The sequence below is a fragment of the Mustela lutreola genome, chromosome 10, assembly GCF_030435805.1.
Source record: "Mustela lutreola isolate mMusLut2 chromosome 10, mMusLut2.pri, whole genome shotgun sequence".
Lineage (NCBI taxonomy): Eukaryota > Metazoa > Chordata > Mammalia > Carnivora > Mustelidae > Mustela > Mustela lutreola.
Genome location: NC_081299.1, coordinates 93,608,514 through 93,635,125, shown reverse-complemented (window position 1 = coordinate 93,635,125; position 26,612 = coordinate 93,608,514). Strand labels below are relative to the sequence as shown.

Sequence of the window (26,612 nt, the reverse complement as noted above, 5' to 3'; positions counted from 1 at the left end):
CCGACGCCCTCCAAGAGAGGACAGCCCGCGCGCGGCCGCCCCTCCGGCTCCGACACAAACACACGCACGTGCGCCCCGCCCCCGCCGCGCGCACGCGCCCCGAGGCTCCGGCGGCGGCGACGGGCGCGCGCGCGGTGCTCGCTGCCCCCACGCCGCTCCCTCCGCTCGGATCGCGGCGCCTCCCGCTCCCCGCACCGCTCCACGCCGGACCCGCGGAATCGGAGGCGGCGACCGTGGTCGGTGGGCTCTTGCAGGTGCAGCGGTCGAGGCAGCGGCGCGCGGGGAGCAGAGCGGAACCCGGCAAGTCCTCGGGAGGCGATGTGGCCGTGCGCGGGCCCCTGCGTAAGGCGGGCGCCGCGGCAGGCCGGCCGGTGAGGCGCCGCTTGGGGGAGGCCGCGACGGAGCTCCCGGACCCGCCATGGGCTGAGACGCGTCCTTGCCGAGCAGGTGCAGTGACCAGCGGTCCAGGGGGTGCTCGCCCAGACAGGCCCCGGGAACCCTCAACCCTGTCAGTAGGTGCCCTACCCAGCCGGTGCCCTGTTGACCTTCCCTCGGCTTCTCCCTAGAGGCGATGCTGACCCCGCCGTCAAACTCGGCCCGTGCAGCCCCTGTGAAACCAGCAGCTTCTAACATCCCGGGCATACCCCCATCCTACACTCCTGTGACCCGAGCCCGGTAGGCCCTTGTGCTCCCCTCCTCTGCCCAGTGTTTTGAGCCCACTGCTTGCACAGCGTTTGGAAACTACCCAGCATCTCTCTTCGTTTCTCTTCTAGGCCAACATAGGGGTGGGGGCGGAGCGGGGGGACGGGGGGAGTGTGACAGAGAGGAGGAATGGTCAGTCCTTCCCTGCAGAGAACCTGGTCACCCCCAAACCCCTCCTCCCGTTCTCTCAAGCCTGTAGTGAAAGTGCCCCTTCCTTATCCCACCAGAACATGCCCGGGTGACTCTCTCCCAGATCTTCCTAGTGGCCTTCCTCGCCCTTCCCAGTGACACTATGCAACCCCAGCGCGACCCTCGAGGCCTCTGGCTCCTGCTGCTGTCCTTGTTCCTGCTCCTCTTTGAGGTGGCCAGGGCCGGCCGGCCGGTGGTTAGCTGCCCTGCCGCCTGCCTGTGCGCCAGCAACATCCTCAGTTGCTCCAAGCAACAGCTGCCCAACGTGCCCCACTCGTTGCCCAGCTACACCGCACTGTTAGACCTCAGCCACAACAACCTGAGCCGCCTGCGGGCCGAGTGGACCCCTACGCGCCTGATTCACCTGCAGTCCCTGCTGCTGAGCCACAACCACCTGAACTTCATCTCCTCCGAGGCCTTTTCCCCAGTCCCCAACTTGCGCTACCTGGACCTGTCCTCCAACCAGCTGCGTACACTGGACGAGTTCCTGTTCAGTGAGTTGCAGGCGCTAGAGGTGCTTCTGCTCTACAACAACCACATCATGGCAGTGGACCGCTGCGCCTTCGACGACATGGCCCAGCTGCAGAAGCTCTACCTGAGCCAGAACCAGATCTCCCGCTTCCCCCTGGAACTGGTCAAGGAAGGAGCCAAGCTACCCAAGCTCACCCTCCTGGATCTCTCGTCCAACAAGCTGAAGAACTTACCGCTGCCCGACCTGCAGAAGCTGCCTGCGTGGATCAAGAACGGGCTGTACCTACATAACAACCCCCTGCACTGCGACTGTGAGCTCTACCAGCTCTTCTCCCACTGGCAATACCGGCAGCTGAGCTCCGTGGTGGACTTCCAGGAGGACCTGTACTGCATGAGCTCTAAGAAGCTGCACAACGTCTTCAACCTGAGCTTCCTCAACTGCAGCGAGTACAAGGAGCGTGCCTGGGAGGCCCACCTGGGGGACACCTTGACCATCAAGTGTGACACCAAGCAGCAGGGGATGACCAAGGTGTGGGTGACGCCTAGCAACGAACGGGTGCTCGATGAGGTGGCCAACGGCACGGTGATGGTGTCTGAGGACGGCAGTCTGCATTTCCAGCAGGTGCGGGTTGAGGATGCGGGTGTGTATACCTGCTACGCCATGGGGGAGGCTTTCAACGAGACCCTGTCTGTGGAGTTGAAAGTGTACAATTTCACCTTGCACGGCCACCATGACACCCTCAACACAGCCTATACGACCCTCGTGGGCTGCATCCTCAGTGTGGTCCTGGTCCTCATATACCTGTACCTTACCCCTTGCCGATGCTGGTGCCGGGGTGTGGAGAAACCATCCAGCCATCAAGGAGACAGCCTCAGCTCGTCCATGCTTAGCACCACACCCAACCACGATCCCATGGCTGGCGGGGACAAGGATGATGGTTTTGACCGCCGGGTGGCCTTCCTGGAGCCTGCTGGTCCGGGGCAGGGCCAAAACGGCAAGCTCAAGCCAGGCAACACCCTGCCAGTGCCCGAGGCAACCGGCAAGGGCCAGCGGAGGATGTCGGATCCGGAGTCGGTCAGCTCGGTCTTCTCTGATACACCCATTGTGGTGTGAGCAGGATGGGTTGGTGGGGAGATTCTGCCCCAGGAGAGGTAACGCACCCCTGAAGGATATGAGGGGATGGAAGAGTGGGCTGGCTGCCCAAGGGAGTGGGTTCCCCCCCGACCTCCAGGGAACTGGTCACGGGTACAACAGCTGGCAAGTCCTCAACCAGGGTGTGGCTGCCACGATTTCCAAATAGGGATATACTAATCCTCAGGCAAGTGCTACACCCTTACCCCCCAAGCCCTGGGAATTCTCCGTGCGGTGGAGGAAGAGGAGCATGTCTGAGTTGGGTGGGAATGAGGAAGGGGTGGGGGGAAGAGCAGATTCCCTAAACTTTTTCGAGGTCATCCTTAGCTCCTTAAGAGAAAATCATCTGGGGGAAAATTTTTTTTTTTCTATCTCTGCCCACCCACACCTGTGATGTTGTGTGTGTTGGGGGGCGGATCTTCCACAGGAGCCACACTGGGAAGAGCTGGGGTGTCTTTGGCCAGGAAGTCACACTTCGCAGCTGGGGAAATTGGAAACCTTTGGAAAAATGAGTCAGGAAAAGGCTGAGACCTCAATCAGTAACGCTCCCCAAAGCTGTTGTGATTTCCCACAAATGCCTCTCTTTCACCATGAGTCCTGGACGGACGGATCTTTGCGGGAGCCTGGCCTATTGCCTATTACATACGGCAACAACATGAGATGTGGTCTCTGTGCCAGACCCTGGAACCAGGGGCACAGAGGGATACAGCTTGAACTGAGGGGTCTGTATCACGGCATGGGTGCTGGCACAAAACTCATAGATGGGGCATAAACTCCAGGTTTGCTAATTCTCTTGTTGGTGAAACCCTTGGTTAGCACTTGGTTCCCAGCACCTGTGTGTTAGACCAGGGTGGGGGCTGCTGAAGGCAGAGATTTTATGCATGCCTGCCACAGACCTGGGAAGGGGGGCCACTTCAACCCAAGGAGGAGGAGAGTAAACCAGCCTCTGTTACGTAGCATTCAGCTGGGCCTACCTGGTTTCCTGATGCCATCTCTTTTCTCAGTCTCCTTAGCAAGCTCAGGTGGGATTGAGTTTTCCCTAATATGCTGCTCTGCCAGTGGAGGAAGCCTGGAGAGTCTGGCTCGCAGCTGCGTGAGACTGGTCCTGGGGATAGAGGGGACCAGTTATGGATCTCTATGTTGAGAAAGCAGGCTTGGTCCTCTCTTAGATCTCATCCTGCTGCAAAGCCAAAGAATGGGATTTCATCACCCAGGGGGGTGGAATTGGATGGTCTCTGCCCCAGAAGGGCAAGCTGAAGTGCTGCTTAGAGTTCTGCCCCACTCCACAAGGTTCCAGGCAGTCTTGTTAACAGAGACACTGGCACTAAACTTTCCACAGGAAAGTTCTGCCGCCGCCATCCCTCTCAGCCAAAGGTCTGTGCAGTTGCTGGTGGTCAGGCCGGGGGAACTTAAGAGCAGACCCAACATTCCCTTCCATCCAGGGTTGCAGAACACTTTGGGTATGGAAATGACTGTGCCCTTTGACTATCCCACAGGCCCAGGGAGACTGGTGCTCTGAGCTTTGGCAAAGGGATGAGCAGGGCAAAGGTGAAAATGTTCTCTGACGTTGGTCTTTTTCAGTGTCTCCCCTTCTCCCAACCAAGCTCCCTGTCCGTTGGAAGTTCTCCAGATCTTCTGGTTTTCAGACCTGCTCTCTAGGTTCTAAGGGGTATGTCCTCTACCTGTGGGTGAGGGCTGCTTGCTAGGAGGGCCTGACTCCCGCTGCCTATTAAGATTGGGAAATGGGACTGGAACTCAACATCTTCCTTGTCTGTTCCTGGGATGTCAAGACTGCTGTCCATCCTTTCTCAGTAACCTAGTTTGTCAAGAGAGATGCAGCATTTCCCTCAAGTACTTGCATGCTCCTGGGTATGCATGCTTCCAAGTGCGCAAGCACACTAGCGCCTTGACTCCCCTCAGGACAGTGATTCTGCAGTCCCCGCTAAAGACCCCGGTCACAGTGGGTTCCACCTATGTGCCCAGCCTCATGCACACAGCTATCTTGCTCCGTAGGAGAGACAGTGACCACGCCAGGCTCCCCAGATACAAACTCTTGTACTTTTAATTTCCGAACTCCCTGAAGCTTTCCCCACACATCTGTGGCACTGAGTAAGTTCTCTACGAAGGCTGGAGTTAGGAGAACCGCAGGCTGGCAACCTGGGGAGGAGGGATGCTGAGGAGCTGGCTGGTTCTTCAGACCCTTCAGAAACCTTCTCAGATTAAAGACAATATACATGAGAAATAAATGCAGAACTAGGTCGATGATGGCCCCAGAAGGAGACCGATAGGGGAATAAGCAGCTGTAAGTTATTCTTCCTTCTTTAACTGCCCTGGAAAGATAGGGGCATGAAGGAAATGTCGTCTTGTTATATTCCAGAGACTTCTGAGGACTTTGGTCCTGGCTGCCCTCCTCAGACTTATTAGGGCACTGGGGGAAATCTCATCTCCATGCTGCAGTTTCCCACTGGGCACCACCTAGGGCTCTAAAAATCTTTAAAATAGATGTCGAGTGAAGTTGGCCTTCTGGAGCATTTTGAGCTCCTGAGGACTAGGAGGGCCAATTTCTTCAGAAGTTCTACCCAGCTTGGGGAATAAGAAAAGACCCTGAGGCCTTGCGTCTCCCTACTGTATCCACTAGGTCGGCCCCTTGTTTGACATACTGGTAGATGTGTCTGGTTGCCCCACCGGGACATTGAACTGATTAGCCTCTTCCCGTGGTTTCAGTTGTTAGAACCCAAAGGTAGCTTTCTACTTCGGGGATTAGGTACTCAGCATATATAAGCTCACTAGAACCTGCCAGGTCTGATCATAAGAACAAGCTGAGAAATCTCCTTCCCTTCCCCCCACCCTGAACTCATAAACCAGACATATCTCCCAGGAAGCAGGTGTCCCTGGAGACAGAATATGGCAGGGCTCTACAATCTTTCTGTGTGATTATTTGTGATCTTTTTTTCTTTTGCCTGTATTTATGGGGCTCCTAGGAAGGAGCCAGGAGAGGGTATAGCCCAGCTGGGGACAGTAAAGCTGATTGATTCCCATTTTCTGTGTGTTCTTACCTCTGTACTTCCTTGTTGCCCTGCTGGTGAAGCAAGCAGGCCTCCCTTTGTCCAGGACCCCGTCCCTCCCACTTATGTACACCCAGGCTGGCAAACCTTGGAGCCTCTGGGCTCTGAAAACTAGACCATGATCATTAAACCTGGCTTGAGTCTCCGTTTGGGCAGTCTGTGACTGGTTTATTTATCTTTTCAGCCTGTGTGTGGGTGGGGCTCACTGTGCCTCCTAAGTGTGTGGCCTAAGGAGAGGATTTTTAAATGCTATTTTTTTAAACATTTTATTTATTTGACAGAGAGAGACACAGTGAGGGAGGGAACATAAGCAGGGGAAGTGGGAGAGGGAGAAGCAGGCTTCACACTGAGCAGGAAGCCCGATGTGGGGCTCCATCCCAGGACCTATGACCTGAGCCAAAGGCAGACACTTAATGACTGAGCCACCCAGGTGCCCTTAAATGCTGTTCTAAAGGCAAGGGTAGAATTCACATCCGGGCATGAAAACAGACCAGGGTCAACGAACTTTCTTCTGTGAGGAGCCAGACAGTAAATACGTTAGGCTTTGCAGGCCAGACGCTCTCTGGTAGAGCTACTCGGTCGGGCCGTGGTAGCAGGATGGCTATGTGAACTGATGAGTGAGGCTCTGTTCCAGTAAAACTTTATTTACACACATTGAAATTTGAATTTCATATCATTTTCATGTGGCTTTTGAGTTTTTTCAACCATTTAAAAATATAAAAACTTTATTAGCCCACAGACCATACAAAACCCAGCAGTGGCTGGTTTTGGCCAGCAGACCATAGTTTCCCGACCCAATAGATTCTCAAAAGAAATGTCACTGATGCTGTAGCAAGAGAGAGTTTAGAAATCCCTTCACTTGGGGCTACTGCCTGTGGATAGTGGAATCTTCCTGGATCCCTGGTGAGGAGGGCTGCCTCCCCACAGAGTTCTTTTAAAAGTCTGGATGAAGCCTTCTGACTGGGCTATGGAAAACCACTTGCAGTGGAGTAAAAAAGTCAGTGGAAAGCAGCTCAGTTTTGGTATTTTGATTATTACCTGTATTTTTTTTTTGATACTGTAAATAGTAACTCTCTTAGTTTGGCTCAGAGCATATTAATTGAATGGGCAGATTAATATTCATTGACAGTTTAATGTGTCCTAGGCATTGCATAGAACAGAGAAATGGAATCCCCACATTCTTGGTATAGACATAGCCTACCAGAAATTGGACCAGATTCTACTAAACTCTGAACATGCATATTCTTTGGCTATTCTCTTGGTACTTCTAGAAGGGGATTGTCATGGTAGAATCCAAGAGGGGAGAGGAAATGGTAAAAGGAAAACAGAAATTAAAAACTAGAATTTGAATCATTATCTAATTTCCTGTATTGATAAAATCTTGCCCAAAGGGCAGCCCTCTTCTGTTTGGAAAGTTGTCCTGTTCTCTTCATGAGGAACCACCAAAGTGATGAGGCAATGGAGTCACTCACCAGCCACATCAGACAAATCAACCTTGGCAGGCAAGTGAAATGATAGATGTCAATGCCAGAGTACCCCCATAGTCTACATTTACATGGCATTTTTCATCTTTTTAAAGTTTTTGCTGTGGCTGACATTGGCCAAGAAGAGGACGCTGGTAAAGAGAATAGGTCTGGGAAGACTCCTGGGTGTTCTCCCATCATGACCTGTGCCTAGCCCTGTCTCTGAGCCTGAAAAGTTTTGGTGCTCCTTTGCACCATCATGCCAAAGTCCATGGCTGCAACTCAGCGCTCCCACCCCCAAGGCACAAGAAACTCCCAAAGGTTCTGGTCAAGATTGCAATTTTGTCTGCCATATCTTGCGGCACTCTTCTTAGCTCTTCGTAGGTGGCATTTCAGGGGAGTGGGGGAGACTAATAGGACAGCTGCCTTGTAGAACAGAACCTAAGAGTTCAGTTGCACTGGCCAGCCTCGTCTCCCTTCCTCTTGATCTCTCACCTCCTTCCCTTTGCCGTTGTAGTTCTTGTATAGCTGACCTTGTCTCGCAGGAAACCACTTTCCCCATCCACACTGTAGAAAAGGCTCAGACCTGTGCAGTAGGAAGGTTGGCTTTTCTGGTCTGCTACAGTGAGCCTTTGCTTCCTCTCCTGGGGCTTGAGAGAGGAAGACTAAGGCAGCTGCCACATTGGGCTAATATGCCATGGGGTAGGAGATCCCAAGTGGTAAAGATACACAGACCTGCCCTGAGGCAGTCTCCATCAGCATGGTTACTGTCCCAGAAACATAGAAGGCATGGAACCGTGGACTAAGAGAACCATTCCTCCGTGAGCTAGGACACAGAGCCCTGCAGGGAGCCTTCCAGGCACCCTATGGCACTGGCATACGTAAGGTGAGAGTCACTGGCACCAAAGTTAGGGGTGTGTGTATGCATATGTGTGTGTCTTGCACAAACATGCACGCAGGGTGAGGATCACCACAGCTGGACAGAGCTTGGTGCTGCTTTCCCCTCACCTCCCACTGCTTCCTCGCTTGGCCATAGTTGGCTTTTGGTGGGGTCCAGCCAGAAAGGCCCAGTTCCATCCTGGGCATCCTTAGAAAGCATGGGAAGATAACTCACAATCTGCTTTAAAGAGAGGGGTGCTGGGGGCCCCTCATGCGTACGCAATGAAACAGAGCTGGGGCCTCTGGTACCACAGAATGACCTGAAGTAGCTGTTTAATCTGCTTTTAGTGGAGATTTAAAAAATCATCTGGGAAATTCTGACGATAATGGGTAGATTAAAAACTGGGGCTCTTATTCCCTGCACGTTGGTGACTAGCCAAGCCTTCCGGGTGGATGGGTGGGGGAAGGCTGTCTTACTGGAGGTATTTTGGGTCTGCTTTAAGCTTAGCCCCGTGCTGGGAACGGTCTTCCTTCAAACCACCCTCGAGTCTGGGGCCCTGTGGTTCTGCACCGTCACCTAGGTCTTTTCTGTGACTGTGCTGGTGAGACGTGCCAGGGCTATGCCCACAACACCTGACTAGTGTCTCATTACCAGATCCCAGGTTAGGGAAAAAAAAAAAAAGATAAAAACCCGAATACACAATACACAGCCTCTGCACGCCTGTGATTCCTGTGATTCCTGCCTCCCTTGCGCAGTCCGCACCCCAGGAGGACTGCGGGCAGTTCTCAGACAAATGGAATGGAAAGTATTCTTCCCCTAATTTAACATTTAAATAGAACTGCCTTCCTGGTGTGTATGTGTGTTTTAATTCCTATAAAGTCCTTTAAGGAGGAGGGGACTGGATCCTCCCCCACAAGCCTATAACAGGGAAAGAGAAGCCTGTGACCAAGCTAGGTGCTGCGTGTCACACCTCTGCATCTCCAGTGTCTGGTATGAAGGCCTGAGGCTGGCCTTGCTCAGCCTGGGGCTACAGGGGAAACCAGAGTGAGGGAGGGGAGCAGTGTTGTGTCCATTACCATTGCTTCTGCCTTCCTGGACTTCTCCATTCTGCTTTTCCTTCAGAAGCGCAGAATTAGGCAGGAGAGACTAGACAGACATGGGACCTGCTCTAAGAACTTCAGGCTGGATGAGGGGACAAGTACACTGACTTCCAAATTTACAATCAGCCTCGTGCCCTGAAAACACCAGGCAGGCAGCACTTAGGGCTGGCTTTGCTAGGGTCATAACTTTGGTCACAGAGTACACGACAGCTGACCTTGCACCTAGCAGGAGGAAATGTGTGTGTGTTCCCTTTTGACGACCAAAAAACAACCTGAGACTTGGGTCCCCGTGGCCTGGTATCCGTAACCATTGACCGCCTCCCTGAAAGAAGCATCCAACCCAGGGCCAGGCCGAGTAAGAGAGAGTCAAGGACAAGAACATACTTAGAAACATATCTGTTTCCATTTGTTTAATGCTTTAGACTTTCCAGTGCCTGTTAACATGCATTCTCTGATGACCCTCACAACACCCCTGTGAGGTAGGGGGAGCAGTGAACCGCTCACCTGTGGCCACACTGCTGTTAGGAGCCCAGCAAACCCAGTCCTGGCTCCCAGGTCAGTGCTGTGCTTTTCACTGCCTGATCCACAGGCTCTTATGTCAACCAGATACGGGAGCAACAGAGCCCTAACCCAAAAGCCTCCCTGTTCCCTAAGCCCCCAGTAATGCTGAGACTGGGGCATCAGGGCCAGCACTGCCATTCTCAGCAGAGACTACTGTGATCCCCACACCTGCTTTTGTCAAGTGAGAAGGCCTTAGTAATTTACTCAGGGGGTGCTCGGGGTCCACTCCCAGAGGAAAGAAGCCTCAAGCCAGGGCTAGGAAGTGACCCTCTAACCGCCCCCCTGCTCTCCCCATTCCATTACACTCCAGCCGCCCAGGAGGAGGGGTAAGGTGAGGGCTGGCTGACTCAGCCTGCAAATGCCTGAAGCTCTGGAGCTGAAAGGCCCCAGCACTGTGCAGCTAATGATTATTATTAACTCTGAGCAGGCCTTGGCACAGCAGCCAGCTGGCTCGGGGAGGATGCCTAGATCTCCCACAGTGAGGTTTGAAAAACAAGACCCAGAGCAGCCATGCATGGGGGTGGAAGGGTGGGGACAATGAGAAAGAAGGGGCAGGCTGATGTCAGGAACCGGGAGGGGCAGTGTGCCCTGGGGGGCTGTAGGGAGAGAAGGAACAGGCCAGCAAGGGACAGCAGCCCACCTTTGATGCAGCTCAACAGCCAAGGGGAGGCTGGAAGACTTCCCCAGACACAGCGCCCAGCCATCATCCACACAAACTCCCCCAGGCAGGTGGGGGGTGGGGGAGGGTGTGCTCCAGGGAAGGCATGGTTGGTGGTAGGGGGAGATGGGAGGGGTCTGAACCCAGAACAGTAATCCTGTTACCATTTGGATTTGGTTACAAAAAACATCTACATTTCTAATGTCCTCAAGGTTGAGTTTGAAATATAATCATATTTGGAATCAAGTCTTAGTGAGCCTGATATGCAAATCTGTGCAAATGACATGCATTTTTTTTTTTTTTTTTTTTAATTTGAGCACCCTGGTTGGTTGTTTTTTTTTTTTAAAGGCAAAACAGGCTGACTACTAGCAGCTTTCCCTAGCCAGGGAACAAGGGCAAAAGGGCAGCCATTTGCTTCCTCCCCCCAAGGCCTCTGCCTCATTGTGGAGGTGCCCAGCTAACATCCCAGATGGGGAGATACAGAGAGGTGGGGAGAACAGAGGGAGGAGGGCTATGGGAGGAGGAAACGCACACAAGGAGGAGGCGTGTGCAGCCGGCAGCCACCCAGCTCCCAGCTGGAGGAAGAGTGCCCTGGCACTGAGGTCTAATGGTTGTCCAGCTGCTGCCCCAGGATGTGAGGGCAGGTGGCGATGGAGGGAGAGATGCAGAAGGGGGAGGGAAGTCCCCCTGACAATCTGGCGGACCAGGAAGAAGGGCTCCTCCTGGTGACCTACTCCCCATACTGCAGTCAGACAGGCTCTGCAAAGACCACCTGTGCCCTCCTCTCTGCCCTGTGGCCCTGCCCTCCAGGCCTCCTGGTCAGAGAGGTGAGAGCTGGGGCCCCTTCCTCCTGCGGAATATAAATTACTTCCCCCTTCCTCTGAGGGCTGGGAATAGACATCAGCTGGCACAGCCCACGCAAACTACCGGCTGTCAGCCCGCCCGCCCGCCTGCCCAGCAGCCCCCGCACCACCTGGGAGCAGGCGACACCTCAGGCAGGCTCAGGCTTTATGGCGCTGGCTGCCTGGCTCGCGGAAGCTGGTGAACCTCACCCCACTCTGTCACCCTGCTGTAGACAGAGTGAGACTCCCAGCACTGGCTGTGATGGGGGAGAGGAGAACGAGTCTCCGAGCAGTAACCCTCAATAACAATGTCCTTCATGCCATGCCAGGCACCATCTCTTCCAAGTTCAGACCACACTGGGTAGTCTAAGAGGGGAGAGAAGGCAAGCAGACAGGAATAATCACCCTCTGAAGGTGCAGAGACCCTCAGTTTAGATGCTCCAAGTCTGGAGAGCTTCTGGGAGACGCCATCTGACCCAGTGAGATCCGCTCAGAGGACTTCTGCCCTTGCAGTCCCCATTCCTAGACTGTTAAACCATGCCAACCTCCTTGCTTCTGAACCACTCAGGGAGGGAGGTCTTCAATCTTAGGAAGAGCCAGGGCATCTAAATTACTGCCATCTAGGAACTCCTGCCCTGCTCCCGGGACTGGGGCTCCAGTCCCTTCACCCAGGCCTCCTGCAGCTCCCACTGGGCTGTCTATCCACCTCAACACCAGCTTTCCTGGCGTGGCTGTCTTCAGTCCTTGCCATGATCTATGGAGGTCCACCCCCGAGCGAGCCAGACCACAGTTAAGCCAATCTGGCATCCAGCTCACCACTGAGGAAAGCCTGGGGAACTACCTTCAGTTTGGAACAAGGAGTGGGTTTCTGCAGGGAAGAGGGCCCAGCCCCTTTTTGCCAACTGGCACCACACTCAGCCCCCTCCTGGGCCAAAGAGCTGGCAAGAGACAGCAACTGAGAAGAGCTTAGTTGAGAAGGGGAACCGGGGAGACTTTGTTTTTCCTAGATCAGAATAGCCCTACCCCACTTCCTTAACTCTTATTTTGTTCTAAAAATTCTGGAATACCTCCACAAAGATATGTGCTAGGGCATGAACCTGAGCCCTAGGAAGGGCTATGAGAGGTTCAGGACAACTGTGCCACTCAGAACACCTGTCAGGGAAAGGCACTCACCCATGTCCTGCAGCCCTCAAGCCCAGATTCTGAGGTGGGCTGAAGGGTGTTCTTAACTGAGCTAAGAAGCCCAGCCAGGAGCCAGAGGCTTGCTGAAGCCAATGCCCTTCCGCTCCTACAAAAGCTTTAAAGTGACTTCAGTGCTTTTAACTGTCTTGGGAGTTCAAGAGAGCCTCGTCCAGGACTCTTCTCTCCACAGTGCCTGACCCCCTGTGCCCTAGTCCAGGAGCCCAATCAGCAGATTCCTGGAAGGCCACGGGGGCAGACCTGTCCCTCCAAAGGGATAACGGGATAATTTAGGAATGACATCCTGAGTCTGCTTAGCGGTCCAGAGAGGGGAGTGTGTTTCTGTGGCATCAACCTGACAGACACTGAATGTTGGAGATTGTTTAGAAACACTCACCCATGACACAGATGCAGAAACTGGTCCCGAGATGTGTGACTTGCCTAAGGTTGCCCAACAGACTCTACAAGAACCATAACCCATGGTCTCCCTCCAAACTGCTTTCTCGAAGACCCCCCACTTTCTCGAAGACCCCCCCCAAAACCACTGTTGTCATTCCTAAGTTACTGGAACCCAATTCTCTATCAGACACACAGGCAAGAAATGACTGTGAACACCCTCACCACCACCACCCAAAACTTCTGTCTCCAATCACGAATGGAGGCTTCAGGATGAAGCCTCCCCCGGCCCTGCCCACCACCTTCCACTGGCACCCAGTATACTTCCCCACTTTGACCCACTAAGTCGTCATCAGAAATAGCACTTTGGGTTTCTGCAGCTGCTGGCCCAGTTAAGAAGTATAAAACCCCTACTACTTCTGAAATGAATCCCCTAAAGGTCATAAAAGGGAACATTTAGGTCCAAGACAAATGTCCCACCTACATTCAGAGTTCAGAGGAACTCACATTTCCATTTTCTTCTTTGGCAAGTAGGAGCTGGAGATCTGGTGCATGATCACCAGGGCCGGATAGAGGGGCAGGGCCAGGCACAGGTACCAGGCTGTGCCTTTGATCTGGGCCTGGAACCACACTGAGTACATGCCCAGGAGCACCGTTACTGTAGCCAGCAGATAGACTACTAGTCCACATGTCAGATGGTAGAGCTTGAGGCGAGCCACTCTTGAGACCCTGGCTGCTCGAGGACAGAGGAGGCAGAACCCACACAGTGCCTGACCACTAGTGGCCAGCAGTGTCAGAGCCCCTACCCAGCTGTGCCAGGACACCAGGTGGGGCAGCTCACTGCGGGTCCTGCTGAAGATGATGAAGCCCAGGCCCAGGGCTGCACAGAGGATGGCCAGGGTCTGCCCTGCCCAGTGGAGCCGGATCCGGGCCTTGCGGGAGCAGAAGAAGAACAGGGAGTGTTCAGGCGAGAAGAGTAGGATGGCCTCAGCCATGCAGAGGCAGAACTGTGAACACAGGAGAGGGCCAGTGAGCCTCAGGCCCAGCGTGGAGGCCTAAGGAAAAGGAGGTGCTCTCATACATCCAAACAAGGATGACAAAGGGTGATGGCTAAAGAACTCCACCCCCGCCCCCGACCTCCTGCCTCACAGGTCAGCATTTCTGGACACAAGTGCGAATCAACACTTGAGTGGAAGTCTTATCATTCAGGCTGACCGGAATGCCAACCTCCACAGCCAATGACTCCCTATTTCTTTACCAATGTTAAGCAAATCTATAGCAAATGTTAAACTGCCTCCTGAATTTTGCGAGTTGGGGGTAAGGGGTAAGGGAGTTGGGAAGGATGGGTGATTGCACAACACTACTACTACTTCCTCCTTTCAGACCCTAGGAGAGAAAGACTCATCTTCCATCCCCTCCCAACACCCCTCAACCACCTGACATTAACTACAGCCCAGCCTTCCATATCTCTCAACCGAGCTGCAGGGGACGATGGAACCCTCGCTCTTTCCCCCACCTCTCTGAGCCTTAGAAAAAGGCTGAGCCTCTGAAAGCCTGATGCTTCCCTACGGGGCATTTCCAAACAAATCAGCTGCAGAAAAGAAACTCAAACTCACCGCCAAGGCCATGAATACAGGGTGCCAGGAGAAAAGACCTAAGAATCAAAGAGAACAGACTGACGGCTGGGCACCATGTTTCTGCCCCCGTGGCTGGCTGGAACCCAAACAATCCGGCTACTGGGGACAGGTCAGTGCACTATTCCCAGCCCGAATGAGGAACTTCGCGCAAAGTGGAGCAGCCAATCGGGCTTACGGTGAGCAACCAAGGGGGAAAACATACACCAGTCTGGCCTGGATTCCCCATCCGGCAGTTCGGCAGCTCGGCAGCTCGCAGCTGTCAGCCCAGTCCTAGGGTGGACCTTGGCCTCCTTTACTTGCATCCTCCACGAGGGGCTCCGCTTCTGTTGTACTGGTGAGTTCAACTGAGTGTGTCGACCTTCCGACCCCCGCGCCCAAAGCCCCACCCTTCCAGGACCCACCTCCCGGGGCCGGCCCCACCACGCCCTTACTACCCCTCCACAGCTCGCCCCTCCCCTGCGGGGGTCCTCACTCCGGGTCTCGGAGCACTCCCAGCTACGCTCCCTTAGCATCCTGGCTCCGCCCCTTTCCCTGGCCCCGCCCCGCCGTGCACACTCACTGGTTCCCGGCCGGGACAACACAGTCAGGAAGATGGTGAAACCCAAAGCCACCAGGTGCGCCAAGATCCCACTGCCTGTCCGCAGCCAAAGGGTCAGTCTCGGCTCCCTCGCCGGAGCGGGAACCAGACCTGCCTCCAGGGGCTGCATAGCCGGGCCGGGCCGGCGCACACTCCCGGCGGCTGGAGCGCGTCTTCCGGGTTTGAGATCGCGGAGGCGGCCGTGCTGCGGGAGAGGCCCCTCCCCCGGCCGCCGCCGACACTACGACGGCCTTGCCCACAGCGCCCTCTGGAGGCTGGGGGGAAAGCGCGTCCGCCCTGGAGAGCCGTGGGGCGGGGGCAGAAGGGGACCAGACTGCAGGTGGCCAGCCTGGTTTCTTCTGTCAACCTCGTTTGTACCTTTCTGTCCACCAGGGCTTACGTCTCAAGTAGCCTGTGGAAATTACACTTATGGCAACTAATTCCACCCATATCCCAATCACAAACTTCGCACGATGAACCAAAAGTGTGAAACCAGTGCTTTAATCTTCCAGAAACACTGGATTTCTCAGCTTGCCCACGCCCTCCTGCCCTCCCTTCTTCTGGCTTGTTAAGGGAGTTAAGAGTCCTCCCTGCCTAAAAGCAAGGGCACTGGAAGGTAAGGACCAAGCCAGAAAATATTGCCCATGCCTGGTGAGTTCAGGTTTGAGGACCAAAGGAGGGGGGTTACAACTGTGTCACCCCTGTTGGCACATTAGCCTCCAGTGACATACATGGAAGAACTAGGGCACTCCCAGCCCTTCCCACCTCCACACCATCTGCTCAGCCCTGGGAAGCCAGGTGATCCTGAGGGACCAGGACCTCCCACATTCCTGCTGCCTCCCACACCATAAGTTTCCTAAGTGATCATACATTTCCCCTTCCTGCCTCCAAAAAGGTGTAGTTCAGCTTAAGGAGGCCTACCTAGGAGAGACTCTACCCTTTCCTGAAGGGCAAACCCACAGGGACCAGGGACCAGGGACCAAAAGAGCCTGTCCCACAGAAGTCACAGACATCGTTAGAGCAGTTACCAACTTAATTCAAGCTCCCCCAGTGGTTGAGAAAATGAGGCTGCTAGGGAGAGACGGCAAGGGCAGGAACAGCTGAAGAGACTGAAGCAATAGTTCAGAGACTATGATGGAGGCCCGGCAGTGCTGGAAGACTGGAAAAGGGCCCAGGCCGACTCCCACAGGCCCTCAGGGCAAAGACCTGAAAGGAGAGCCCCGAGGAGTGGCTCCCTTGCCCCTGTTGTTTCCCTTTCCAGCGGGACAGGAGTCATCTCTGGGATCAAGATTCCGGTGAGCCCTTCTTGCTCCAAGCCATATGCCTCATCATCCTCTCTGGAGAGAAGATTCCCCCATGACACAAACCCTGGCCATTCCCACACCGTTTAGACAAAAATATAGGAGCATAAGAGACTTCTGCAGGCAAGCGCCAGGAGCTGGAGTCTGGCTGCCTATCATCTCCACCTCCTGGGGTGCGGATGGGGACAGCAATGACACTCATTTTATTACATCTTTTTCCTTCCTTTTCTCTGTTTCTGTTTTTACATTTTCTTAGCAGCAACAGAACAGGGAGACAGTCTTGAGGTATTTTAAAGAGTTTTTTTTTTCTTAAAAAAAATAATATAAAGTTATAAAAAGCGGCAGCAGCCTGGGGCCCGGATCTGGAGGGGAGGAGGTGCTGGCGGCTCCATCGTGGTGGGCAGGCACTTTCTTGTTAATGGGCTTTCGACTGCAGGAAGACAAGAGGCAAGAGACTCGGTCAGGCTGGGGGCCTACCAGTCCTGCTTCCCAGTGAACTGTGTGGACCATGAGAGCTAAAGCTTGCTTTCTTCCTGGCTGGGCTACTGCCCAATGATGGACGAGGGGAAAAATGAATGCCAGTGGATCAGGGACAGCCTGAGAATGTCCATGCACACATGCGCGCACACATGGGGGCATGGTCCAACTCACTACTCTCATAAGGGTGCCAGAGGAGTGGGTATGCATCTGGCCTGTGCCTACACCAGGAGGGCACCCGATTTCTCGCCATGGGCAAGCCCCTCCTGCCCTCCTATGGACAGCCCAGAGTGTGCTACTCCAGGGCTCCCGTCAGAAGAGGCGCATAAACCGGTTGCTGGCTTTCCCAGAAACCCTGGAGGACTTGCCTGGCGCATGAAATCCTGGAAGCCGCACATATGCTTACAAGGACCTCAGGTGACATCCCTGGCCTTCTAGGCCCTGAGGCCCAGAGGCAGAACCCATGAACAAGACCAACCCACCCACTCTGCCACCCAGCATATCAGGCCACTGCTAGAGACCCACGCTCAACCCCACTGCTCAAACCTTTCCCATCAGAGTTCATGAAGTCCAGCTTCCTTTCCTTTGGGGGACACAGGTGGCTCCAGTTCCTGGTGTGAAGGCCACAGCCAGATCAGAAAGTGGCCCTTTTGTTAAAACAGAAGGAGGTGTGGGGGCAGGGGACAGGCAGCTCAAGGGAGAGACAGATGGGGGAAGGCCCATCAAGCAAAAGCTGGGTCACCTTTTAAAGAGCTGACCTACCTCTCCCTACAGGAGACGGCCCCGGAACTCTCTCAATTTCCCCTTTCAGAATCCCTTCCCTGCACAAACACTTAGCACCTTCTCTGTGCCGGGTTCCCACTGTGTGCTCTACCCTGGTCCATCCTGATCTCTCCCTGCCCATGCTCTCCAGAGAGCTGGGCTGGTACCTTCAGTGTAGAACACTTCTCCTCAAAGGCCATGGCAGGACCCGGCTTCTTGCGGCGCACGGAGCAGGCCGCATCGGCACGGGCGCCGGCCTGGCAGTGCTTGGCCTTCACCGGCCGGCAGTAAGTGGCCAGGTTTTTCCGCTTCTTGGCTACCTCCTCCTCAGAGAGGCAGTTGGTGGGCAGGGCCTTGGCTGGGTGTCCGGCTGCTCCCCGGCTGTCCAGCTGAGAAGCCTTGATGGGTGTCGGGGGTTGATGAAGGGAGCCCCGACAGTCCAGAGGCCCTGCCCGCTTCACTCTTGGCCCCACCGTCCCATTGAGTCCCATGCCCAGGGCTGTTTTAGTCTTGGCCGAGAGGCCCCGGCAGCCAGAGGGTTTGCCTTTTCCAGAGGGCTCCAGGATGCAGGTCCGTTTAAAGGTGGTGGGGCCGGGGGATAACTTTCGCTTTCGAGAAGGGGCCTCCACCTCGACCCCGTCCTTGCCTTTGGACGACTTGCTGGCCTTCGAAGGCGGGAGTTTGCTGAAGGATGGGGATGGCGTGTTGGCAGGCAGTGGTGAGGTGATGGCCTGGGCCCCCCCCATGCATTCTGCCTGGCTGCAGGCCGCGGCCACACTGGGGGAGCCTGCAGGGTAGCTGGGGACCAGGCTGTCCTTGGCAGGGGGTGTGGAGGCTGGGCAGGCAGGTCTGGGGGGCAGGCCTGGAAGGCGGGGGCAGCTGCCTGTAGAGGACGGGCTCAGGGGAGCAGACAGTGGGGAGCTGACAAGGTGGGACGGAGGCTCAGCCGCGGGTGGGATCTTCCTGCAGCAAAAAGAGAGCTCTGCTGTGATGCCAAGCAAGCAAGAGGACCTCCCCACCAACCTCCACCCGGCTCTCTGCCCCACCTAGAAATGGCCCACAGAGCCCCAGCCTTGCTGCCATCTGCTGGGAGATGCTGGAACTGAGGCTTAGGAAGAAAGCACAGGGGTAGACAGCTGTGAACTAGTATAGGGACCCATTAAGAACCTTATTTCAAATTTCAGTTTGGGGACCCCTATCCCTAGTTACCCAAAAGGTACTGGAAGTGACAGATAAGAGTCAGACTTCACTCCCACACCCCCCATTCTTGCCCTGCCTCGGCCCAGCCACAGGCTGTCAAGTTCCCTCACCTCCTCTTCATTCTATCTGGGGTCTCGCCCGAACAGCCGAACCGCATCTACAGGTAAGTGAGAAGAATGAGGGCTTCTGAAGCCCATGGATGTCCGGGGCCCGGGGTCTAAGGAGGACAATTCCAGACCCAAAAGACTCACTTCCACATGTGTGAGCTAAGGTGCCGTTCCAGCATGGAGCTCAGTGCTGAGCAGAACCGGTCCAGCCGGCGGCTAAACACGTAGCATCCTGGACTCACCAGCCGGCTCCCAAAGGTGCAGAACTAGAGGCAGAAGGAGGGGCCAAGGTTAGCGGGGTCTGGGAGGCAGGGAGCGCACTTGCGCAAAGGATCTGACCTCCTCCCCAAGCTGTGGGCCGGGAGGGCTGGGCCACCCCCCACCCCAGGTCCCAGCCCCAGGTCCTTACCGCCTGTGGCCGCGGGGGCCGGGTTGCATAATGGCAGTCAGGGGGGAGGTGGAGGTCGTCAGATGTCCCCTCCTCCTCACTCTCCTCGCTGGAGGCCTGGGCCCCACCCCGGGGCAGGGGAAAGGGGAACAGGCCTGGGTCCCCATCACCACCACAGGGGCCTTCATCATCCAACTCACTCTCAGAGGAGGCCCGGGACCTGGAAGGGCCAAAGGGGACGTGAGGGCGAAGAGAAGGGAGTGGGTCAGGGTGGGGGTGTCCCTGAACCCGCCAAGCTCAAAAAAGCCAGGGCAGACACCCTGCTGGGCAATGAGACAAAGAGAAAGGAGGACAGGAAGGGAGAGAACAACAGAGCTCACAAGAGTGAGAGCCAGAAAGGTCGGGGCCACAGCTCCCAAGGGATCCTCTCCCCAGCCCCTTTGCTTCCCAGGCCCTGCCTCCTGGGGCGGTGGGGAATCTGCTCCAGATTCGCCTCCTCCAGAACATCTTCTGAGCTTAACTGCACCCAGCTCTGGTCAGCCCCGTCAATTCTCTCAACCCCCTCTCGCATCACGTATTCCTGTCAGCCTTTCTGGGAGCTGAGCCTGTTTCTGGTCTGCCCCTTGTGTTATGGGCAGAGATGTGTGTGTGTGTCTCCTTTGGCAAGGTGGGTTCTCCCTGGGCTCTGGCGCAACCTCTGCACATGAAGGGGCCAGTGAATGAACACACAGTAGGACTGCCTCACCCAGGACCCTGACCCTTTCAGTTCCCCAGGTACAGGTTTTTATCCCAGGCCCTGGAACCAGGCCCCTACAGAGGCTGAGGTACCTCGGCATGCTGGGGTAGGAGCGGGGAGTCCCCTGCTTCTGCACAGCTAACAGGGGCCCCAGCTAGCTCCCCAACTTGGGGTGGAGTGCGACTCCCTGGGCCTGTCTCCCAAAGTCCCTGATGGCTTGGGACCAAGTGTCCCCAGGTGGGGGACTAGACCTGGACGTACCTGGGCAGTGCACAGAATGGGTAGGTCTGCTTGGCGCGAGCAGAGAAGGTGCTGCTGGGGGCGGCCGCTGCCACAACCTGGACTGAGGAGGGGGGCTCCTGGGAGGGGCGCTCAAGAGTGGGCTCCTTGCGCCCTGGGCTCTTCTCTTTGGGAGATTCCCCTTTGCGGGAATTGGCCTTCAGCTCTGCCACTAGCACGTCAAAGTCCTTGGCTCGGCCCTGGACCTCCCGGCGCTGGTGCACCGAGTGGATCTAGAACAGAGCAGGGTGAAGGGTGGGGAGGGCATGTGAGCTGAGCAGGAGTGAGGGGCAGCAGGGTGTGCAAGCCTAGGCAAGCAGAGAGAGGGGGTTTGAGTATGTTTGTAGGGGTACTTGTGTGTCTTTGTTTCACTCCCAGCCGCCATAGGCCCAGAATCTTCCTTTGGAGTGGGGCAGTCTGCCTACTGCCTCTAGCCTGGCCCCACTGGGGGCAGCCTCCTCTCCCCCTTGCCTTACTTGGGCTTCACCCCCACCCCCCACCCCTGAGCTGAATCTTGGATAACACTGCAGTTTCTCTCCTTGCCCAGGACCCATGTCTGTGCTGTCCTCCCTCACTCTGTGCAGCGGGGCGGAGATTACCTTGCAGGTCAGCAGGCGTGTACAGATCTTTTTGGTCTCTGGGTTTATTACCCCACACTGCCTGTTGAGGTCGCACTCCTTCCCTGTGGGGAAAATTCCCATGAACCTCAAGGCCATTTCCAGGAGGCCCACGGAAGGCCTGGGAAGAGCTGGGCCTAAGACAGAAGAACCTCTAGCCCTCAAGTCCAAACTGTAGCCTTCCAGAGAAATTCCTCTGGGCATCAGAGAGAAACTCTCTGCTGGGCACAAGAACCATCCCCGCCCCCATCCCCAGCCCAGGAGCTCCTTTTGGTGACTCCAAGGCCAAAACAGGGCAATGCAGATCAAACAACAAAAGCAGCCACAGGCATCTGGGATGCCAGGGAAACCAGCTGTGGGAGCGGTCTGGTGCCCTGGATCTAGGTGAGAGGAGAGATAAAGGTCAATGGCCCAGGGTAAGGGAGAATACCTTCCCCTGCTTGGGCATCAACTCTCTTAGCCTTGGTCAGGAGACCTGAGCTGGAGAGAAGCTTCCTAGAAAGCAAGTGTATGCCCACGTCAAGTGGTAACCAGAGATGGCCAGGCCCACTCCTTCCTGACCCTCTCCAATAGGCCCAAGGACAAAGCAGTCCAAAGGGGTCCCCCACTCTACCTTCCTGACTCCCAAGACCATGACTACTCACGGGCCATCTTCCGATGGGTTTTGGGGGGCAGCCTGGCCCCACCAGGCTCCTTTTCAGGGGGGCTGCCTTCAGCCCGGTGACTGGGGCCCTCGCTGGGGGTCATCTCGATGCTCTCTCTCCCCGGAGGTTCTTTAGAAGGGGGTGCCATGGGGTTTTTCCCAGGGGAGTCCTTGGTGAGGCCACCAGGCTGGCTGAGGAAAGCAGAGGGCGGGGCCACCCTGATTCCATGTCCATCGGGCTTCGGGAGACTGGACATCTTCTCCAGATTCACCACAGGCACGAAAAGGCTACACATGGAGAGAGGGTGTGGGCTGGGGGGTAGGGGGGCTGAGCTTGGGCCCTGGACTCTAGCCCAGAGCCATCTCCTTCCCAGCCCTGAAACTTGGGTGGGCTCCAGCAGGGGTGCAGAACATGGGGACAGGGGACCCCATATTCCTTGGAGTACACGGAAGGGAGCTGCAGAGAGAGAGTGGCTGCCTCCTGCTGTGAGCAGTGCTCACTGCCCCACAGCTGTCTCCGTTCATGTTAACCCCTCCCTGGACTAGGGTCAGGGTCAAGGCTGGTCTCAGGGAGTCTCCAGCCTCTCCTTACCAGAAGTTGTCCTTCTGTGTCTTCTCAGGAGGCGGGTGGCCACGGCTCCGGGACCCCTGGCCCTTCTCCCTGGAGGAGGTTTTGGTGGAACCCGGGGCCCTACAAGCTGGGCCCTGCCCATTCACTACATGGCATTTCTGAGAGCTGGCAGGGGCTGGAGGTGGGGGTGGGGCCCAGGCGTAAAGCTTGCTGAGGGGCCCATGTCTTCTTTCTGTCACCAGGAGGTGGAGAGAGTAATCGAGGGTGAGTGGTATCAAGTGCTTCCTTCCCCAACCTCCTAACCCTGCTCACAGACTCATGATACCAAAATCTGCAATTGCCTAAGCCTGAGATTTTAAATTTGCCATCTTCCCACTTGAATCTGACCCTTCCGAGACTCAAAATTCTAGGACTCGGCTTCCTGAACCTTTCCACTCTTCCCCTAATTCTTCCCCAATATTCTCCTAGAATTTTGCTCAAACAATCACTCTGACAGGCCACAATCATCTGAAGCCACCCCCAGGACCTTCTGATCCCCAAGGCCTCCCCCTCCATGACCCACATGACCTCCCAACTGACCCTGTCCTCAGAGTTCCACATTCTACCTTTCCCTATCCCCTCTATCTCCTCCCTAGGGCTCCCCTCACCGCAGTGCTTCTGGAAAGCTTGAGGCTTCACCACTTGGCTGCAGTGGTTACACACAACCAAATAGAAGTCGTCATGGGCAGGGCAGTGCCCGAAGATGGACATGTCTGCAATGACAGAAGCCCTTATCACTGGGGCTGGGGATCCCAGGGTTTCCCTGTAAGATCAGACAGCACTCCCCCCAACTCCCAGAAGACACTTTCCCCTCCCCAGCTGGCATGACAGGCTTTATGCTGCATGCCCTCAGCTTCTAGAGCTCAACCTAAGAACACAGGCTGTCAGGTGAATGAGCCCAATCACCTATGATTAAGATCTCCCACAACAGGTCACAGGAGGCAGGGGAATGGGCTGACTCAGACCTAGCAAAGCGAGGATCCCCAGACCTGCTGCTTCAAGCAGCCACCTCCTGGGATATGTTGGAAGAGAGGAAGGTAGTCCTGTCTACTCTAGGCCCCAGACCTAATGTGTGTCAACTCCCACCTTCTTTAATGAGGGTCATGGCATCCAACTTCTTCATGTTTTTGTTACTCTCTTCCAGCTCAGCCCCTGGAGGAGAAACACAGCTTAGAAGGGCCATCCCCACTAGAAACCCCGTCTCGTACCCAACCAGCACTGGTAGCCAAACAGTAGGAAGCCCATACTCTCTAATAAGCTCCTGGTGCTCAGGACCCCTTGGAGAGCCTTTCAGTGGGTCATTCTTAAGTGCCCGTTCTTCTTTCAGCTGCTACCTCTGGAATGAGATGAGCCCCTGCCACCTTTCTTATGGACCCTTCACTCCAAGGGTTCCACTGCTGAGTAGCTGGGTGATTGTGAGTCAGTATGATCTCTTTTCTGGGCCACTTCCCCATTTAAATGGGAAACAATCTTTAACATATTTTGCTATAAATCTTGAAGTCCCTTCTTCATGAGAAGAATATGAGACCATATGAGATTTCTCATATGGTCCTTCCTGCTACTCTGTGCCACACCAAAATCATACGGTCCTTCCTGCTACTCTGTGCCACACCAAACAGATATCTCCCAGGTCCCAATCCCCACGAATGTGACTTTCTTCCACCTGGGTTACTGTGATACTGACAAAGTTACACCCAGCTTCTCAGGTCCTGCATTGACAGGATGGTCACAGAGCAGAGAAACTGCCATCTCAGGGGGTCCTCTGGCATCTTCAAAGTCCATTTGGTCAGCTATGCAAGCCCCTCCCCTCTTTAGAGGACTTTGGGCAAGGGTTACCCTTATACCTCAGTTTCTGGGTTGATGACAAAAACATCTTAGCTGTGCAAAGCAGCTCTTGCCCCCATCCCCCTACTTTACTCCTCTCCCCTCCCTCCTCTATGCCCCCTCCCTGTCCCTTGGGAAAAAAAAAATCAATTCTGAGTCACCAAACCCGTCTGATTCCATTTCCGGTTCTCAAAGCACCCAGACCCTGACAATGGCCCCATCCTTGCCCACCCAGCATGGGACAGCCCGAGGGTGGCCTGGGCATCCACTTAGATGTGCTTCTAACACCTACTGACAGATTTGCCCCTTTCTAGGATGAGAAGATCGCTGACAGTCTTACATAATCTCCAGATATGAGGGGTAGTGGGTCAGGCATGCAAGAGACAAGGGGCAGCTCCCACTCTTAAGTCCATTAAAATGCACTAATGGGCAGAACTGAGCTGGGAGTCAGCCGTCTCAGAGGAGAACAAGTGTCATCAGAGACCGCTCCATGCGGTCTCCTCCTCCATCTCTTCTCACTTGCAAACTTCTTCAGGGCTGTGATGCCTGCTGTCACCCCAAAGGCCATGAGGCCAGGTGCCCCCTGGGGCCCAGGAGACAAAGATCAGCAAAAGGAGATGTCAGCCCGCTTACCAAAGGCACTCAGGGGCCTAGAGAAGGTGGGGGTCGGGGAGAGAGCCAAGAGGCAGGCAGGAGGCCCGGGAAAGGACTGAGGGTTGAGGCACAGAGGGATGGATGGACGGAAAGGAGGGAAGGAGGGAGGAAGGGAGGATGGATAGATGGATGGACAGACGAACTAATGCAGAGGGGGCGGGGGTCCAGTGGTACTGCAACCCGCAGGCAATCGCCGAAAAGGAGCAGGAGGTGTGGAGCAGAAGGCAAAGGAACAAGGGGGGTTGGGAGGGGGGCACAGAAGTGGGGTGCGTGGGAAACACGTGGAGAGGACTGTTGCGGACGGGGAAAGCCCTAGGCAGGTGCAGGAGGGGCGGGAGCTAGAGGACAGCAGGCGAAGAGAAAGGTAAAGGCAAACAGATGTCGGGGCAGGTACTGGGCACCGGCAGAGGCAGAGGTGGGCAGGGTGGGCTGCGGGCGGTGAGCCGGCACTAGGACCCGGAGGCGCGAAGGTGACGGAGCAGGCGGGCACTAGGACCCGGCGGGTCCTTTGTTTGGGGGGCCGGGGAGCCGGACGGCGGCTCCCGTCGGCGGCTCCCCTCTGCTGGCGGGGGCCCGGAGAGGGGGAGGGGAGACAGTGCTGGGGTCCCCGGACTCTACGGGAGCTTCACTCACCATCGGCCGCGGGCAGGTCGGCCCGTTCCACCCACGAGCTCCAGCTCTGTCCCGCGAAGTCATCGAGACTCGGCACCCGCCGCTCCAGAGCGGCCATTGCTGCCGCCGCGCGTTCACGCACCGCCATCACCGCCGCGGACGCGCGCCCGCCCCGGCGCCACCGCCGCGCGGCCCCCTCCCCCTAGCCCCGCCGCGGGCACGCCTCCCCTCTCCCTCCCACCTTTCCAGCTCACTCTTTGCGCAAGCGCAGCACAGGTTGGCTCCCCCTCACTCTCCCTCTCGCATAGCTTTCTGGGAAGTGTAGTCTTGGCGGGGTTGCTGTTGCCTACGGAGCTTGCTGCAAGAGCCCCTCCAAAATGCACAACTGCGGAGGGCGAAGAGACCAAAGCCCCAGGACCTCGTCTCCTGACCCTTGTGCACACATTCTTTGTGCTACCAGCCCGCCCTCCCAAGCTCACTGCATACACACCCCCGCCCCAAACCTCTCTCTGCCCAAGACGCCCCTCTAAGCCGTGCCTTCGCCAGCTGGCTGGCGCCCCTTCCCGGGCTGGCGGTCAAGAAGCGACTTCGCTCCCCTGTAGATCGAATAGGGTAGGTGCAGGGAGGTGGGCGCTGTGAATCAGAAGGGCAAGGGGAGGGAGTCTGTAGGATGTGCTGAAGGACACAAGGGTTGGAGTGGGGGAGGGTCCTCGGCTCCTGTGTTGTGCCTCTTCTGTGGGAAACCCACGGTGCCCTGATGCAGGGTAGAGGGTTGGAGTGGCGTTGTCTGGGTTTGGGAGGACGTAGATGAGCTGATCAAGATCACCTGTCAGGATGACAGAAGGCTATCTCCGAGCCAGAGCCAGCTCCGGAACTGGGGTGGCCCCCAGGCTGCTGGTGTTTGCAGCATCTCTGCTGATCCTTCTCTCCTCTTGAGAACTGCGATCAATACCCTGTACCGCCTCTTCCCAAACCCTGGCTGGACCCTGACTCCATCCATCACTTTGGCTTCTTTTTCTAATGAATATTTTCTCTGCTGGAAGGGCTGCTACCAGAGCCTCAGCATAGGGAGATTTCTCATCAGATCTGTCATTTTCTTTGCTAAGGCCTGGAAAATACCTTAATCATCCTCTTTCTTCTTCTCAGCTGATAACATTTCTTCCCACCCTCCCACAATCAAAAGACAAAAGCCTCCCCCCCCATCATATCAGAAAAGAGAGACTAGTTCTCTTTTCCCTCTTCAAACCTCACAGCTCAGCCCATATTTATTCCTTCAGCTAGAGGAAATCAAATTGGAGGGTGTGACTTCGAGACCTCAGACTTTCTTCTCATTTTCACCCAGGGAAGATTTAAGCACTGCAAAAATAATCTCTGAGGGCAATGATTCTTAAGCTGAGAACTACAGATGATCCCTGGGAAGGGGTGGGGGGCGTCGACCAGGATCTTGTTGAAATTGTGACATCGTGTCCAAGTGCGTTTTTCTGGAAGTCACTTGTCCGAAGGGGGATAAGAGGTGCAAGTTTGTTCAGGAAGAATCTTTATAGTTAAAA

At 55.7% G+C, this 26,612-nt stretch overlaps 3 protein-coding genes across 12 annotated transcripts; 1 reads left to right on the top strand and 2 right to left on the bottom strand.

The window, feature by feature from the left end:
• The first annotated feature begins 114 nt into the window (after nt 1–114).
• Nucleotides 115–5,708, top strand: AMIGO1 (adhesion molecule with Ig like domain 1). 3 transcript variants are annotated; one of them, XM_059135444.1, is made up of 2 exons: nt 115–512; nt 930–5,708. In XM_059135444.1, the coding sequence occupies exon 2, from the start codon at nt 995–997 to the stop codon at nt 2,474–2,476; it is 1,482 nt and encodes a 493-aa protein (XP_058991427.1). In that variant the 5' UTR covers nt 115–512; nt 930–994; the 3' UTR covers nt 2,477–5,708. The 3 variants fall into 3 exon arrangements, with proteins under 3 accessions (XP_058991427.1, XP_058991425.1, XP_058991426.1); XM_059135442.1 differs by having other exon boundaries at nt 117–447; XM_059135443.1 differs by lacking the exon at nt 115–512 and adding an exon at nt 519–675.
• Nucleotides 5,709–9,397: 3,689 nt separating this feature from the next.
• LOC131809009 (probable transmembrane reductase CYB561D1) lies at nt 9,398–15,071 on the bottom strand. 4 transcript variants are annotated; one of them, XM_059135445.1, is made up of 4 exons: nt 14,835–15,071; nt 14,478–14,606; nt 14,255–14,292; nt 9,398–13,693 (listed from the first exon to the last, which is right to left on the bottom strand). In XM_059135445.1, exons 1-4 carry the CDS (start codon nt 14,980–14,982, stop codon nt 13,142–13,144), a joined length of 867 nt encoding a protein of 288 aa, XP_058991428.1. In that variant the 5' UTR covers nt 14,983–15,071; the 3' UTR covers nt 9,398–13,141. The 4 variants fall into 4 exon arrangements, with proteins under 4 accessions (XP_058991428.1, XP_058991429.1, XP_058991430.1 ...); XM_059135446.1 differs by having other exon boundaries at nt 9,398–13,645; nt 14,835–15,069; XM_059135447.1 differs by lacking the exon at nt 14,478–14,606 and having other exon boundaries at nt 14,835–15,069.
• Nucleotides 15,072–16,433: 1,362 nt separating this feature from the next.
• ATXN7L2 (ataxin 7 like 2) lies at nt 16,434–25,263 on the bottom strand. Of its 5 annotated transcripts, none has more exons than XR_009345027.1 (11): nt 25,084–25,263; nt 23,059–23,124; nt 22,581–22,685; nt 21,955–22,165; nt 21,364–21,554; nt 20,702–20,784; nt 20,085–20,335; nt 19,109–19,307; nt 18,844–18,965; nt 17,177–18,355; nt 16,434–16,583 (listed from the first exon to the last, which is right to left on the bottom strand). XR_009345027.1 is itself a non-coding variant. In XM_059135441.1 (11 exons), exons 1-11 carry the CDS (start codon nt 25,208–25,210, stop codon nt 16,569–16,571), a joined length of 2,262 nt encoding a protein of 753 aa, XP_058991424.1. In that variant the 5' UTR covers nt 25,211–25,261; the 3' UTR covers nt 16,434–16,568. The 5 variants fall into 5 exon arrangements, 1 of the variants encoding a protein (XP_058991424.1); XR_009345025.1 differs by having other exon boundaries at nt 21,364–21,650; nt 25,084–25,262; XR_009345026.1 differs by having other exon boundaries at nt 17,393–18,355; nt 21,364–21,650; nt 25,084–25,262.
• Nucleotides 25,264–26,612: the final 1,349 nt, after the last annotated feature.

Bases quoted from the DNA above. Each gene is read 5' to 3' on its own strand.
- AMIGO1 (XM_059135444.1), top strand. From the start codon at position 995: ATGCAACCCCAGCGCGACCCTCGAGGCCTCTGGCTCCTGCTGCTGTCC.
- LOC131809009 (XM_059135445.1), bottom strand. From the start codon at position 14,982: ATGCAGCCCCTGGAGGCAGGTCTGGTTCCCGCTCCGGCGAGGGAGCCG. The intron at 14,607-14,834 runs GTGAGTGTGCAC...TGAACTCACCAG, and splicing joins GTTGTCCCGGCCGGGAACCA to TACAACAGAAGCGGAGCCCC. The intron at 14,293-14,477 runs GTATGTTTTCCC...TTTGATTCTTAG, and splicing joins GGAATCCAGGCCAGACTGGT to GTCTTTTCTCCTGGCACCCT.
- ATXN7L2 (XM_059135441.1), bottom strand. From the start codon at position 25,210: ATGGCGGTGCGTGAACGCGCGGCGGCAGCAATGGCCGCTCTGGAGCGG. The intron at 22,686-23,058 runs GTGGGAGTTGAC...CTGTCATTGCAG, and splicing joins CATGACCCTCATTAAAGAAG to ACATGTCCATCTTCGGGCAC. The intron at 22,166-22,580 runs GTGAGGGGAGCC...TCCTGGTGACAG, and splicing joins AGCTTTCCAGAAGCACTGCG to AAAGAAGACATGGGCCCCTC.